The sequence below is a fragment of the Nyctereutes procyonoides genome, unplaced genomic scaffold (assembly GCF_905146905.1).
Source record: "Nyctereutes procyonoides isolate TBG_1078 unplaced genomic scaffold, NYPRO_anot_genome, whole genome shotgun sequence".
NCBI lineage: Eukaryota > Metazoa > Chordata > Mammalia > Carnivora > Canidae > Nyctereutes > Nyctereutes procyonoides.
The window spans coordinates 4,696,890-4,713,751 of record NW_026575151.1 but is presented as its reverse complement, the minus strand read 5'-3'; the positions used below and the strand labels follow the sequence as shown (position 1 = coordinate 4,713,751).

At 35.9% G+C, this 16,862-nt stretch overlaps 1 protein-coding gene across 10 annotated transcripts in view; it reads right to left on the bottom strand.

Moving 5' to 3' along the window:
• The window catches only part of WDFY3 (WD repeat and FYVE domain containing 3), a 267,477-nt gene that overhangs the window by 105,152 nt on the left and 145,463 nt on the right, over positions 1 to 16,862 (bottom strand). For all 10 annotated transcript variants that reach the window (XM_055312924.1, XM_055312929.1, XM_055312928.1 and 7 more), the window contains 8 exons: positions 16,121 to 16,335; positions 13,446 to 13,558; positions 10,730 to 10,961; positions 9,435 to 9,535; positions 9,081 to 9,299; positions 4,336 to 4,517; positions 2,308 to 2,539; positions 194 to 354 (listed from right to left, as the gene is read on the bottom strand). In XM_055312924.1, the coding sequence (XP_055168899.1) occupies positions 194 to 354; positions 2,308 to 2,539; positions 4,336 to 4,517; positions 9,081 to 9,299; positions 9,435 to 9,535; positions 10,730 to 10,961; positions 13,446 to 13,558; positions 16,121 to 16,335 (1,455 nt within the window). The remainder of the gene's footprint in view (positions 1 to 193; positions 355 to 2,307; positions 2,540 to 4,335; positions 4,518 to 9,080; positions 9,300 to 9,434; positions 9,536 to 10,729; positions 10,962 to 13,445; positions 13,559 to 16,120; positions 16,336 to 16,862) is intronic.

Here is a 16,862-nt window from a genome sequence, read left to right as displayed (position 1 = left end):
CTCACTTTTCCAAATTAAGCTAATTATCTAACTATGTTTTGGCTTAAATCCAAATCCAATAAAACAAATATAAACAATACACGAAAGGCACTATTTTCAATAACTATTCAAACTTGGGTGGACCCATAATGATGTTCTGAAACACTTTCCTGGGAAAACCAGCCACAGCTTACTGTGAAATCATTCTGCTTACCTGCTTAGCGATGGCTTTGCTGTCCAACTTGTTGTACACTTTCCGGATTCTTGCCACCGTTAGGGAAGACACAGAGAGTGCATATAGGCCAAATGACACCTTTTCTTCTGGTACTAATGACACAGGAGATGGGACTACACCTTCAGACTTTGCATCTTTACCTTCAAATGAAGAATAATCCTTTTCAAAATTGTCAGTATTTCTCCTTTTCTTACACAAATGTTTTATTCTTACTATCATTTTTAAATGGGTGGACTTGAAAAATCGTTTGAAGTGGAACATTAGGGTTAAATTTAAAAACTGTAAATTTTCAGCTCTTCATTTATTTCTTTTTACAAAATAAGAGAAAACCACCTAGTAATGGACCTTCACATTCTAAGTTTTAATCTTAAAGTGTGTTTTACAAGTAGCATAATATAAAGGAAAAGAGTTTTAAGTATTATCAAAGAAATCATACCTCTCCCCCTTTAACTTCAAAGGAGAAAGAAAATGAACATGAGTGGAATGCCTATAAGTTTTGTTGCAGTAGGTCTCTTCCCCAACGAGAGCCCCCATATGTGCTTCTCTATATTCTTCTAAGCTAAGTAACATAGCAGAACAGTTAAGAATATAAGTCTTGGAGCTAGATGGCTTAAGTTTGAATTTTCGCTTTATCACCTAAAAGATATGTGACTTACACATTTCTGTGCCTCAGTTTCCCCATCTGTAAAATGAGGATTATAAAAACAGTATGTAAGTACCAATGTTTGAAAAGATGAACAAGGGGCACCTGGGTGGCTCAGTGGTTGAGCATCTGTCTTTGGCTCAGGTCGTGATTCCTGGGTCCTGGGATTGAGTCCTCCATCAGGCTCCCTACTGGGAGCCTGCCTCTCCCTCTGCCTATGTCTCTGCCTCTCTCTCTTTCTCTCTCTGTGTTTCTCATAAATAAAAAAATAAAATCTTAAAAAAAAAAAAAAGATGAACAAATACGTGTGAAGAACTCAGAACAGTTCTGTCCTTCACGTGTATTAACTTATTGCAGAGGCTGAGTGCTCAGTCTTAGCTCTTATTAGATCTCTCTAAATCAAGAATATGAGTGAAAGAGGGGTGCTATGGTGGCTCAGTTGGTTGAGCATCTACCTTCAGCTCACGTCATGATCTCAGGTCGGATCAGCCCCACATTGCACTTCCTGTTCAGTGGGAAGTCTGCTTCTCCCTCAGTCCCCCTATACAGTCATGCTGTGTGTGCTCTCTTTCTCAAATAAATAAAGTCTTAAAAAAAAAAAAAAAACAAAAAGAACACAAGAGAAAGACAAATAACTTAGCCACAGGATTATCATCATTTATAATAAACTCGTCCTAATTCTTCTGAGAACATCACTTGGAAAAAGTACTGCTACATCAGTTCCTTTGACTCTAAATTTCTTTTGGAAGAAAGGATAAGAAGAAGTAGACTGTAGGAGTAAAGGGATAAGGAAATCTGATGTTAACTGGTCTAACCTGAAAAATATTTATGAGTGTGTATTTTTTGGAAACATCCTTCCTTTCTTTAACCAGAGTAGATAACACTTTAAAATGCTTATATATGGGGCACCTGGGTGAGTCAGTCAGTTAAGCATTTGCCTGATTGGCTCCAGTCATGATCTCAGGTCCTGGGATGGAGCCCCACGTGAGGCTCTTTGTTCAGCAGGGACTCTGCTTCTCCTCTCTCTGCCCTCCACTTGTGCTCTCTCTTGCTATCTCTCCCTCTCTCTTACAATTAAAATCTTTAAAACTAAAATAAAATGCTTATTTAGGAAAAATTATAGAAAGAGAAAAAGGTTATAGTTTGACTCTTAGAGAGCAAACATATCTTGGAGCCAATAAGAGAAACTAGAAAGTTAGTGATCAGGCATGAAAACAAAAATCAGGAAAGTATAGCACAATCAGTGGAGGAGAGCATCTGGAAGAAGAGTGAATCATCATCAATAATATCACATTGAAGAAAAGTGAAGGAGAGGTCTCTTTTATAAGAGAACAATGTATAACCCTATCCACACCCTATATACAAGCCTGTATATACACGTGTATATGCACTTATTCATGTACCTACATGGCAGCTTCACACATTAAGCTTCACACATTAAGTTACTCACATGGCATACATACGGCCTGAAAGCTTCCAACATAATTTGGTCCTAGTTCATAAATGGTAGTAACATTTGAAGGAGGTAAAACTTCTTCCAGAAAATGAGTGGGTCCAAGACGCCAAACCAATGAAGCAATTTGGCGTTGGGCAGGTGGAGTGCCAACATATGCATAGACTGTGCTGACCACAGGTGGGTTAGCAGAACCTGAACCTCCAGGAGTACTGTGAACATAATGCAGCTGTAGAAAAAAAAAAAAAATGAAAGCAAATGTAAGAGATACAAACCAAAATCTCCCACTTTCACCAGGAAAATAATCACTTTCTGCATATAGTTTCATTATTCCAAGGTCATGTAACTTTATGCACAAAATAGTTGGGTTGAGAAATACAAGGGCAGACCAAGATTCTGGAACCTGATTTGGAAGATGGAAATTTGCTATTATCCAACTCTCTGATAAACTATCTAAAAAGGGAAACAATCAAATAGAGGGATACTATTACTGTATGGGGATTGGTTTGCATATCAAATTAACATTGCTTCTATGAAATTTTTGGGTTGAAATAAAAACAGAGCTTTCCAACTATGGAATTCAAGTAGTCTTGAAATTATGTCACCTTCAATCTGAGTGTGTCAATAAATTATTCATGAGAAGTGTTTTAAATAATGGGTAAAGTGCTACAAAAGTTCTAAAATTTAACAGTCTGTTATGTAATTAATACAAACATAATCTCAATGTAAAATATATTCTCAGATTTGAAATTTCACTAGTGTTTACTGACAAGGTGCAAAATTATCATTCAATTCATTTGTAGTAACTATATAATTAGAACATAAGAGAAAATAAAGTCAAGTGGTTTCTTATGGTATAGGCAGCTTCTATCACTCGATAGTACGAAGGATATTTTACAGTAACACGTTCTCGACTTCAGATTACATCTATCACTCCATATATTACAGAAAAGTTCTGGTGATGTTAACAGTTAAGTATGAAGACCACCACTCAGCCTAAAGTTGGTTTCACGGGACTGCTGACTCCTCACAGGCACAGTGATAACGACGATGTAAATATATTGATAATAAATCTACCTCTCAATTCTAGAAGCTGAGGATATTTTTATTTTAAATAACATTAAAAATAACAAAGGAGCAACCTATTAGAGAATCCACAAGCCCATTCCAAATGCAATCATGTGTACAGAAGAAACAATACAATTCCCACAGAGTGGATTTTAGGGTTTATCTTATTGAAATACAAATGTCACAATAAAATATCATTAATGAAGAAAATACATTCAAGGAAGCTAACGATCTCAATGCTTTTTAAACTTTAATTCACAAACAAGGATAAACTTTGCTTCTTTCAACAGATAATTGCTATAAAAATGGATACTATATTTTAGATACCTATAGCATTTTAACAGCTTGCTAGCTGAGTTCTGTCAGAAGTAACTAGCAGCATTCATCCTGATACAAAAAAGGAACTTCTGATTCTTTACTGTTTCAATTCTCTTATCTCTCTTCTGAATATCATAGTATAGTATACCTATATCTAGAGTAATATTATACACTCATTCACCCAGCGAACAGTATTGCAATACCTAACTACTATTATCAGGGCTATTAAATGGATGATCTGAAAACAAAGATGAATAAAAAAGTTCCAGCTCCAAAGGAATATAGTCTACTGGAATGCATAACATGACAGAGTGACAAAACTGCTCATAGGTTATTTAGGCATCCTTCACCTGGTTTTTCTTTCATGAAAAATCACTTAGCAAACTGGCTCAAGTGCTAACATATTTACAATCTTTTTTAGTACTCAGTAACCTCTTCTTTCTCTTCTTCTCTAAGTAAGTGATATGAATCAGCCAGCCACATGACTTTTAAACACATTGTTCAAATGGGTAATAAAGGTCACTCTGAAATTAAAACAGTAATTTCAGATATACCCCTGCAAACACGTACACACAAACACATCTACCCCTAAACTATCTCGTAAGGCAGATTAAGACTTACAAGCACAAGTGTGCTTACCTTCACAGTGTTAACAAGCTGTCCATCAATATAGAGGGCTGCAGTACTGTTTTTCAGCATGCCTTTGCTCATCACCAAAACTAAATGATGCCACTGACCCTCAACTATAAGTTCTCCACATCGAAAGCGGGCACAGCACGGGAGAATCTCATAAAAAGAAGATTCTTCACTAAAATCATCAACTAAAATAAAGAGGAAAAAGAAAAAACTCAACATCTTCATTCTAACAATTATTCATACCTAGATCTTGACTTTGTTAAAATAATATAATACTGGTATAGACAAAAATACCCTCTTTACTCAACAATGTTACCTGTAGCAACAAGTAAAACCTGGAATGTATTTTTGCTTTCTTCTGCTCAAGATACAGTTATTATCAAATAAAGTTATAAGAGTTGATGAAATAAAAAATAGACAATAAAATAAAGTTATAAGAGATGAGAAAAAGAGACTAATTGATTTTTATCTGTCATGGTCTGCTTAAAAAGGTCTTTTTAAATTCTTATTTGCCATGTATTTCATTACAGCACTGGTTGGAAAACTAAAAATTTTAATCTTGCCATATTCTCTGCTCAAAGACACAATGAGCCAACTATCTGCTCTCAGGTTGTAGTTACACTGCCCTGACCCCTGCCCTATGATAGCCGGTAGTAAGGAGGTAATTTATGGAGTGGAAAGGTTTATTATATTAGTTTCATGTGTACAATATAGTGATTCAGTAATTCTGTACATTACTTGGTGCTCATCATGATAAGTGTACTGTTAATCCCTATCACCTATTTTACCCTGCCTTTCAAACCCTCCTTCTCTGGGACCATCAGTTTGTTCTCTATAGTTAAGAGTCTGTTTCTTGGTTTATCTCTCATTTTTCCCCTCTGCTTCCTTTGTTTCTTAAATTCCACATGCATGAAATCATATGGCATATGTCTTTCTCTAACTTATTTTACTTAGCATAACACCCTCTAGCTCCAACCATGTTGTTGCAAGTGGCAAGATTTCATTCTTTTCTATGGCTGAGCAATATTCCATTGTATATACACCACCTCTTCTTTACCCATTCATCTCTCTTTTTTTTTTTTAATTTTTATTTATTTATGATAGTCAGAGAGAGAGAGAGAGAGAGAGAGGCAGAGACGCAGGCAGAGGGGGAAGCAGGCTCCATGTACCGGGAGCCCGACGTGGGATTCAATCCCGGGTCTCCAGGATCACGCCCTGGGCCAAAGTCAGGCGCCAAACCGCTGCGCCACCCAGGGACCCCTACCCATTCATCTCTTTTTTTTTAAAAAAATATTTTTTTTTACTTTTTTTAATTATTTATTTTATGATAGTCATACAGAGAGAGAGAGAGAGGCAGAGACAAGGCAGAGACACAGGCAGAGGGAGAAGCAGGCTCCATGCACCGGGAGCCCGACATGGGACTCGATCCCGGGTCTCCAGGATCGCGCCCTGGGCCAAAGGCAGGCGCCAAACCGCTGCGCCACCCAGGGATCCCCCATTCATCTCTTAATGTACACTTGGGTTGCTTCCATATCCTGCCTATTGTAAGTAATGCTGCTATAAACATAGGGGTGCAGAGATTTTTTTGGGTTAATATTTTTGTTTTGTTTTTCATAAATACCCAATAGTGGAATTACTGGATCATATGGAAGTTTCTGAGGAAACTTCATACTATTTTCCATAATGGCTACATGGAAAGGTATTTTTTGATTCAAGTTTCCTGCTTCAACAGACAACTCTGATTAATTTCCTAACACTCTGCAAACATTTCGTGGCTCCCATCTATTTTCTCTCTGCTACCCAGTATATTGCCTGATCATGGTAGGAAATAATGGGTCAATATTAATTCAATCTTAGTGTTAAGCTAATTAAAAATTAATTTAATTTTCCTAAACATCCAAGGGGTGGGACAACCCTGTGGTGAGCCTGTTTCTCCGTCTTCTTATGCCTCTGTCTCTCTCATGAATAAATAAAAATCTTTTTAAAAAATTCATTCCTCCACCTACCCCCCCAAAAAAAAAATTTCAAAAAGAACTAGTCTGTAACAATGTAACTTTAAGCAGACCCACCATTTTTCAGGATAAGCACACACAAGTAAATACACTAAAAGTTAAAAGTGTAATTTATATGAAGAAAGAATTATAAATAAAATAAAAAAATACGATAGAGAACCACAAGCCCATTCCAAATGCAATCATGTGTACATGATAAAATACTAACTTTAATTTTTGGAATCCTAAAATATCAGTGTATACTGAAATGTCAAGATTATATTTTAAAAATGACAATACAGAATATACACCCATTCATGAGTTAAGAAAGGCACAATCTTATCAATTGGTGACCTAATATAGGAACAGAATTGAAGAAACCAGGGGAAAAGCAGAGTCAAACAGTTTTGAAAAGTCTAGTGTATGGACCAAAGGATGTGAAAGAAAAGATAACAAGTATGCTCAAAACCAGGAACTCTTCTCTTTTTCTTTCCTGTTATTAGACTGAATCTTACCAGAATTGTAGATTTCACTTAAAAATTTTTCTGAATTTCATATTCTGACTCAGGCTAAGACTAAGCCATATCCAGCATATCCAGCATGTCAGGATATCTTGGTGAGCCAACTGGTTTCAGACAACTCTTAATTACCTACACATCTTAATGGGCTACAGCTGTTCAGAGGATGGATTCTTGTAGTAACATCATCTATAACTAATGTTATCTGTTACTTTAATTTCTAGTGATATATAGATGATGGTAGTCTTGTAAATTAAATTTTGAGAAAATGATGCAAAGTTAGAAAACATTTCCCTAGTTTACTGAAATATCACTAGTTCCATTCGTTAACTTTTCTACTAACCTCTATCCCTTTTCTAAATTCTCCATTATTATTCACTTTGCTCATTATTTCCCTTTCAAGCCATCCATATTTATTTTCCTTTTCTTCTCATTCATTCATTCATTCATTCATTCATTCATTCATTCATACTTCTACAAAACATTTTAAGTGTTTGGGTGGCAGGGCTTCTCAGATTACCAAAGTAATAAATCACATAGCATGTGCAATCATCTAGTTCTATTTTTGTCTAGACAAAGACAAAAATAAAGAATTAAAATCTTGGAAGTCCAGATCAGTGACAAAAAAACCAAACCGAGTAATATCTATGATGGTGGACATAAGAGGAAGGGAAGAATTACGAAGAAAGCAAAATTCAGTGAGACTTAATGAAAGGGGTGGTAACTTGAGGTTTATAGCTAGGCTAACTGGTGGAGGAGGTGTCATTTACCAAGATAGGAAAATAGAGATGCAGGCTTTATAAAGTATTATATTTTGAGTTGTTTACAGAATGACTATTCATATGAAGATGTCTACTTTGCAGTTAAAATATGAAGAGAAAGCATGAGACACAGATAAATAAAAAAATTTTTAATTTCAGAATCCCTGGGATTAAAAAGACCTAAAGCTAACAAAGATAAGATTTTTTTTTCTTATGAAGAGAAGTTTGAATACAAAGACTAAAGATGAAATCTGGGAGAATATTAATTTTAAGGGGAAGATGGAAAAGAAAGAAGGAAGTTGTAAAAGAGAGGTCAGAGATTTGGTAAAAGAAAATGAAAGAATGCAAATAGGTCTGATTATGAGGAAAACATCACCAGGATTAAATAGAGTGTCCTAATAAGAATTTTAAAGCAGTTATACTATATTGATGCATACTCTGTGATAGTTGTAAAGAATACTAGGAAAAGAGGCCTTACAATCTAATTGAGCTAACATTCAAATTAATATTCAAATACCAATCACATGTGAAGCAATACATGGCATTATTTGGTTAAAGATAAATTTAGAAAACGATAAAAAAGGTGTATTTATATTACAAATACTTATATTCAGAGCAAAGGACATTCAGTAAACTGAGACTTATATTTTATACTATTCACATCATTTAGGAAGATCTCCATGAATGCCTTGAATAAGTTCTACTGATAGTAATTTAACATTCTGGCATGTTGGAAAGAATTAGAAAATTAGATTATTAAATGCTATGCATTAAGCCTTGAAGGTAAGTGATGGATAAAGTAATTAAAATGCTATTGTGTCTAGCACAGAGTAGCACATATGGTAGGCAGGTGCTCAATGAATATTCATTAACTAAGCAGAATTCATAGCCAATGAAAATCCTTACTAAAATACATCAAACAAGCAATCTGCTTTCCTAGCAAAAGCTGTGATTTCTTGGCAAGTAGAGAGGAATCCTTATTTTAAGAACTCTATCCATTGTTTTCTATCTAAGTCTCTTTTGAAAGTGCCTTAAAATTCACTGGTAAACAATATTCAACATTTCATATAACTTATTCTTTTTTTTTTTTTTTTAAAGATTTTATTTATTTATTCATGAGAGACACAGAGCATGAGAGAGAGAGGCAGAGACACAGGCAGAGGGAGAAGCAGGCTCCATGCACCGGGAGCCCGACGTGGGACTCGATCCCAGGTCTCCAGGATCGTGCCCTGGGCCAAAGGCAGGCGCCAAACCACTGCGCCACCCAGGGATCCCCATATAACTTATTCTATCCTATGATAATTTAAATTGGAAAAAAATTAGCAGCTGGATCTTAAAGATGAATATTATTATTTTTTTTTATAAATTAATTTTTATTGGTGTTCAATTTACCAACATACAGAATAACAAAGATGAATATTATAATAAAGTTTAATACTTTCAATTACCACGAGAAGCAAAAAGAAACTGATACGAACCATAGTTTTGGAGTAGTTCCTCTTTGGTGGAAACAATCAGAGATCGGTCTTTTGCTGACAGAACGATGGCAAGGCACACATAATGCTGCTCAGAAGAATTTGCTCGGCGCACAACAGTAAGAAGTCTGACAGGGTGGTTATTTGGAGGAGAACTAAAATGTTCAATACAGAACCAGCTAGAGTAGCTTAAGCCAGATGGAGGAGGGAAGAATCTTTCACCTAAAAATAGAAAAGTAACAATGAAAGAGTTTGTGTTGATTCATATTTACATTTTATAAAGAAGGCAATAAACTCTAAATAAAATATAACCGACTAAAAAAAGGAATCTCATGAGCAAAGAAAGTTAATATTTACCAGAACCAATGCCACTGACCACAGCCCCATCGGTAAGACCCGTTGTGACGGCATTGTTTGTAGGAGCATTGTGAGGGGCCAAACTAGGCAGGAACAAGCAGCTATTAGAGAAAAGACAATGTACATATGAGAGATCAACCGTTTTCTTCTCTTACCACTAAACACTTACCATACTGAAATAAACTGCCTTCATCTAAGGGCAACTGGAACAAAGAGAACATGAAACAAACCTGGCTGCCTAACAAGGTCCCTCCTTTCTTGTAATTATGAAAGAGTGCTGAAAGATATATTTTAAAAATCTCCAGTGGCATCATTTTTATTTTTAAAAAATTTTAAATTCAGAGTACAGGTTGCATTATGGAAAAATGCACCAATGTATAACCCTGTTCAAGACACTGGAACACTTTCATCACAGAAAAAGGTCCCTGATGCCCCTTTCCAGTGTGTTGTTTTCCTCTGTGCCGATTAGTTCTGACTATTCTGTAATATGTTTTAATCCATCATTTAATAATAACCCATGACAATGTTCTTAAAATACAATTTATAGTTTTAGACTGATGTATAAGAATCCCACAAAAAACTAATATAGACCTAGATCTACAGTATTAGCATTTGTGTCTGTTTTGAGGCATAGGATTTTATAAATTCTTCGAGGTTTTCTATAGATTCTTTATTGTTGCTTCTGCTACAATAGCATTTTCTGCCACTTGAAATTATTTACTCATTTGATGTGCTAGTCATTGCATATTTATAATGTATAAGGTTCTAAGCTAGGTAATTGGGGAAGAAAGGAGGATGAGTAAACCCAAACACTCTTTAATTTTAATTTGCATATTACCTATAAATCTACTGTACTAACTCAAAGGTGGCAAGCATTTTCTGGAAGGGCCAAACCATAAATACTTTATGCTTTGCGGATCAGAGTCTCTGTCTTGACTACTCAACTTTGCCATCCTAGCACAAAAGCAGCCATAGACAATACATACACAATTGAGTGTGGCTGTGTTAAAATACAACTTTAGTTGCCAAAAAATAAAATTTACAAAAAAAAAAAAATGTGGACCATGGGTCTTAGATTACAGAGTCCTATAACATATCAACTTACCTAATAAATAATTTAAAATTAAATACTAAAAACCTTAAAATAATATGTTCGAAGAACTCAATCATTTGAGAATACATAGTATATAGTATATTTTAACTAAGTATATTTAAAACCAAAGATCTATTTGTCAAAGGCAAGTAGGAGGCATAAAATAGTATAATAAGGCTTGGCTACCTTATAAATTCCTTACCCAAACCCTTCAAGGGATGTGTCAAATTCAACAAAAGCTGGAGTAACTGATGATCCATGAAGTCTGATGTCATGTGGGGTTGTCATGGAGACCAGACACTTCACCCTAGTTAGAGGTACAGTACTTCCTTCTGCAGATTTTACCAGGCTCTTGCTTATCCGATAATGGTTATCTTCATGTAAGCTGAAAACATTATCAGAACCCAGACCTTCCATAGATGTGATCATACTACCTGTAAGTCAAAGGAAATCTCTTGGGAAAAATATCATGGAGATTTCTAAAATAATGACTTTACAAAGTGGACTTATTTTTAAATACTTCAATTTCAATATATAATAATTTTATCTTTAAACACCAAAGCTATCATCCAGTTTTAATGTACTTTATGTTCATTTTTCAACTTAAATAACATGTGTTTCCTTTTTTACTTATTACTAAAGTCATAAACACATTGCATAAATGTTGGAAACTACACAGTACAAATAAGAATCACCAGTAACCACTATCCAGGCCACTGTTACAATGTAATTTAATTATAAATTACAGATAATGATGTTTCTAAAAGCCAGATTATATTTTTTTCACAAAACTATTTATCTCCGAGAAGAAAGCAAAATAGTCTAGAAGATTACAATTGAAAAAAATAGGCTGTCTTTATCATAAAAATAATCAGATACAAAGCAAAATCCTGCTTCTCTCTCATTTTCTCCCTACTTTTAACTCTTCCCTTACAATTATTAAAATTAAATATGTAATCACAAAAGTATGTGAATTAAAAAATTCCTATATGCACGTAAATGGTAATAATTTCAAGAATAAAAAGACAAATTTTAAACAAACTGGTTGTTTTTCAGGAATACATTACCAATGTAAAGAATGGAGAAGATATTCCTTCTCAAGGTAAACTCCATAAATGTAACTGGTTTCCCTCTTAAATGTACTAATAAGCATTCAGGCAACCATAAAAAATCTCAATATTCTCTTAGAGAAAGGAACTGTTTTGTTTCTGCTCTTTGCAAAGGAAATCAGAATCCAATTCTAAAGAATTGAGTTAAGTACTAAAACAATAACAAAAAATATATATATATATATATATATTGACAGATATGGAAAACTGCAATAATTTGTTTTCCAGTATACCGTGCTAAAACTCTAAAGATCTTAGTTTCCAAAACACAGTATTCACTAATCACTGATGATAATTCACAGGAGAAAAAATTTAGACTGAAATAACAGTGGTAGGTTGCTTAACCTTCTGGATTCTCACCTGAAAGAACAAGGGGATGAATGAAATGATCACTACAACCTTTCAGGGAAGTTGTTCTACTTTTCTAAGTTTAATTCTTTCTTGCTTTGCTAGTAATGGTTACTTCAATCCACCTAAACAAATGCCTATCACTATGGTTCACAATTCTACACAACAAATGGTAAAGAACAGAACCCCAACAAAACTACAGAATTGGCACTGGGAGAAGTTCAGCGCAATGCAGCTCTCTACTGAGGACATGCTTTTCCGTGGCTTTGATGGACTCTGTTGCCTCTTAGTGGTCCCTGCCAGACTGGGAGGCAGTGCCTGTGCTCTGCCAGTTGCCAGGCATCATGCCAGCAGCTTGATGCAAAAACTTCTCCTTTTCGGGGTTCCTCTCAGCAACCTACCGCACACCTCTGTACAAAAGTGCCCTCCATGACTACTGGCAGATCATCCTCGGTCTTCTCTGGCCTGGTTGTTGCCAGTATACTGGGAGACATCGAGGCCCACAGGTATAACCCATCTAACACCTCACTTCTAGCTCTAGGACCATCTTTCACTCCAGAGCCATAATTTGGTCATGGTCCTTTCTGTCACGTGTTTCACTGCTCCAATTTTTATTGCATTATTTGTGCTCCCTTCTCCCTGCCCTCTCAACCCTCTAGTTCTCTCATTCGTTTTCTTTTTTTCTTTTTTTTTTTAGTTTTTTTTTTTTTTTTTTTTTTTTATTTATGATAGTCACAGAGAGAGAGAGAGGCAGAGACACAGGCAGAGGGAGAAGCAGGCTCCATGCACTGGGAGCCCGATGTGGGATTCGATCCCAGGTCTCCAGGATCGCGCCCTGGGCCAAAGGCAGGCGCCAAACCGCTGCGCCACGCAGGTATCCCTCTCATTCATTTTCTCACACTACATTTGCTTTCTGGCCTAGATGCTATTCTCCAGGCCAGTGACCTATCCCTTTTCTCACGGCCTAGCAGCAGCTGCTTGGTTTCACTTCTCTCGCTAGCCAGCCTTGGTGTAGCTCTTCAACTACTTTTATCAGTATTTTTAAATTCTGGTCCTCTGTGTCCTCCTGTAGCCGCTGTCCTGCAAACCCATGGCCTGCTAACAATCCAATGAACCACTCTCAGTTCACGTTGCAAGGGCTACTTGAGAAAGGCAAAGAAATTATGTAGCCTCCGAGCAAGAGGTATTGCCCTTTCCGAGCCAAGTGCTCCTGTGCACATAGTAATTCTCATCTCCTCTGGATCCTGCTTACATCAGTGACTCCTTTCTCACCCCAGTTGGCCCCCTCTTCAGCCAACCAAATTTTATGTTTCCTCATTTTTTTTGTTTCCTCATTTAAATAACGACAATCCCTTTTCCTTTCTTCTCCTTCACAGTGAAACTTCTTGAAATCATATTCATCCCCTACATGATTCTCATATACACAATAACCAAAAAAGGGAACTTCAAAGGTTAACTTACTTCTCATCTCTGGCTCATAACTCAGTGAACTTGGTTTGTGGACCCTATATTGTTTTAGCAGTTTTTTGTCCCAGGCACCACAATTTAATGGACTTGCCAAACGCAAAAACTCCCTAAAGAGGAGACAAAGCAGTTATTCCTTGATTGAGAGCATTACAGAATTCATAAACAAAACACAAAAAATGGGGTTTCATGAATTGCAACAGACTACTTAAAAATAAAAAGCATTCAAAAAGTTATTATAAAATGATATACAATGTTAATTTTATATTTGAATTACCTAGCACTGAAAATAGCACAGAATATTGTGAAGGGCTAAAAAATGAAATTCAAGGAGCATGTTCCCTTGAAATGTGATATACAAAAATGTAATAAACTGGAGTTACACAAGTAGGAGTCCTTCATATCCAGTCATTTATGGCATCAGGTAAAAGGAAAAAAAATAAAAGAATATTTCTCTGAATTTTCAACTCCCTATAGCAGAAAAAAAAAATTTTTTTAAGTTAGGTATCCTTTGACAGTTTTTCAGGTAAAGTACAATTTATGAGTTTATAACCTTATAGTATATGGCTTATCAACAACTCAGCTATCTGTACCATCATGAGCTCTTTTGTTCTGAAAATTCATTCACAGTGAAAACTGAGCACGCACAAATGGTTGATCTGCATTGCTTAGTGTTTCCTGACTAGGCCGTATAAGTTATTCAATAAAATACTAGTATCAAGTACAAGATAGTCCCTCTGTCTCATTCATTCTCTCTACTTTTAAGGCAGCTGATTAACAAAAACGATCAGGAGAAAATCTCCATGACATTTCCAATATTTTAGGTTCCTGAATATGTCCATAAGATGATAGACAAAGTGAGGAGGGATGGTCTCATTCATCTTGGTACTGTCAAGGCCTAGTACACACTGATACAATACTGTTTAATGTTTGTCACATGGTTTATTCTTAATACATCATTATTTGGAGCCAGTTAAAAAATATAAATTGTAACCATTTTAAGAAAATTACTAAAAGCTATATTAAAAAGGAGTACTTCAGCAGAAAAAAAATTATCTTACAAAGAGAGCTTCTCATATATGATAGTGAGGATATGTAAGTATATTTTTGTAATGGACAAGTTGACCTACACATTAAATCTATCTATATATATATATGGGCAGCCCTGGTGGCTCAACAGTTTAGCGCCACCTTCGGCCCAGGGTGTGATCCTGGAGACCTGGGATCGAGTCCCAAGTCAGGCTCCCTGCATGGAGCCTGCTTCTCCCTCTGCTGTCTCTGCCTCTCTCTCTCTCTCTCTGTCTCTCATGAATAAATAAATAAAATCTTTTTTTAAAAATCTATACATATATTTATTTTTTTGAGAGGGAAAGAGGGGGGAGTGGAGAAAGAGAGAATCTTAAGTAATCTTAAGTAAGCTCCACACCCAGCATGGAGCGTAATGCAGGGCTTGATCTCACAACCCTGAGATCATGACCAGAGTCAAAACCAGGAGTTGGATACTTAAGTGACTGAGCCACCCAAATGTCCGTCCCTTAAGGAAAATACTTTTTTAAATAGTTTCACCCCAGGAGCACTTGGATTGGCTCAATTGGTTAAGTGGCCGACTTATGGTTTCAGCTCAGGTCACGATTTCAGAGTTCTGGGATTGAGCCCTATGCCAGGCTCTGCGCTCACAGGGGTTTGCTGGAGATTCTCTCTCTCTCCCAATCTCTCTAAAATAAACAAACAAATCTTTTTTTTTTTTTAAGGGTTTATTCCTAAAATAGATTACTGCTTCTCTTGCATTACTAAGATTTAAATATACATATAATAAGAAATATATATATTTCATGAATGGTTAAACTGTGCAAGGTATATTCATTCATACCATAGAATACTACTCAGCAATAAAAAACTACTACTGAAACATAACAATTTGGATGTATCTTCAAGACATTATGGTAACTGAAAAAGTTGATTTCTAAAGGTCACATACTATATGACTTCATTTATATAACATTCTCAAAGTAACAAAATTACAGAGATAGAAAAGAGATTAGTGGTTTCCAGAGGTTAGGAATGGTGTGGGCTGAGGGGAGCGAATGTGACAATAAAGGAATAGCATCATTAGGGAGATCTGCCGTGGGCAAATAAATCTACACATGTGGTAAATACCAGAGAACTACAGAATACAAGGATATATTGTAGCAATGTCAGTTTCTTACTTTCCATGGTGTACTATAGTTACATAAGATGTAACCACTGGAGGAAAGTGGTGAAGGGGACCAGAACATCTCTGGTCTACCTTTATAACTTTCTCTAAATCTCTAAGTATTTTAAAATAAAAACATTTAAAATCATTTCTTAAGAGTTTTTACATATAAAAAGTTCTTAAATATAAAGTAGATGCAAGTCATATAAACATAATAACATGACTTTATTTTTAAAGGAGAGTTTGCTGGATTCCAGTAGAAGGAATAACCAATGGGCAGAAACATCCTCTGTTTTCTAATAACTAGACTTACCTAAGACTGACATGCCAAGCATTTTGCCCATTTTGGTTATTTTGGTTTTGTCCACAGATACTTGAATATATGTCTATTAAGGCAGGCACTCCTGAATATAAAGACTCCAGGAATTGTCATTACTAATTGTGGCTTATTCAACCGTGAAAAAGAGAACATACTGACCTCAGCACCATGGGCTCCAGAGCCTGAGAGGCTAATCGCTCAAACATCCGCTGGAGAGGTGGGTGCAATGAGTGGTCCTCGTCAGCCAGGGCAGCACTGCACCGCTGCAGCAGCCGTGCATGAAGACCAGCTTCACACATGACCTGCTGGTTTCTTTCTGTATGCACCAGGGATTGTAAGATATTTGCCACAGCAAGTTGAAGATCCAGAGCATGCTAAAGTTAAAGAAATCCATGCCACCAGGGCATTCTTAGTAAAAAAGGTTACAGTCCTCTCCACATGAAGCACACCTTTTAATATGAAGTCTCTACATGTTTCAGATTACCTTCAGATGAATTAAGAAGCTCACTCAGAGTGATACAGCAACTTCAGAACTCAGTGAGGCAAACATTTCCTATCCTCAATTTGCTGGAAGCATACCAGCATACCTACCCTCCATGCTGGAGGTAGACTCCACTGTCTTCGAAGTCTTTTGTATTAAATGACTATATAATAGTATTTTAATTTTTGTAGAAATAGTGAACACCAAGTCTTTTACATGCTAGATAAATAGCCAGTTTAAAGGAAACCCTATCATTTATATTTGTAATACTTTAGGTCTCAGAGGCCATATACCATTTTAACAAATTTGTCACTAAAGCTCCAATTCACCCAAACTCTTGACTGCTATAAGTCAGAACAGATAAATAGGCTCAAAGTGGTATCTGCAGTCATTTTTCTTTCTGCACTATTTATTAATAAT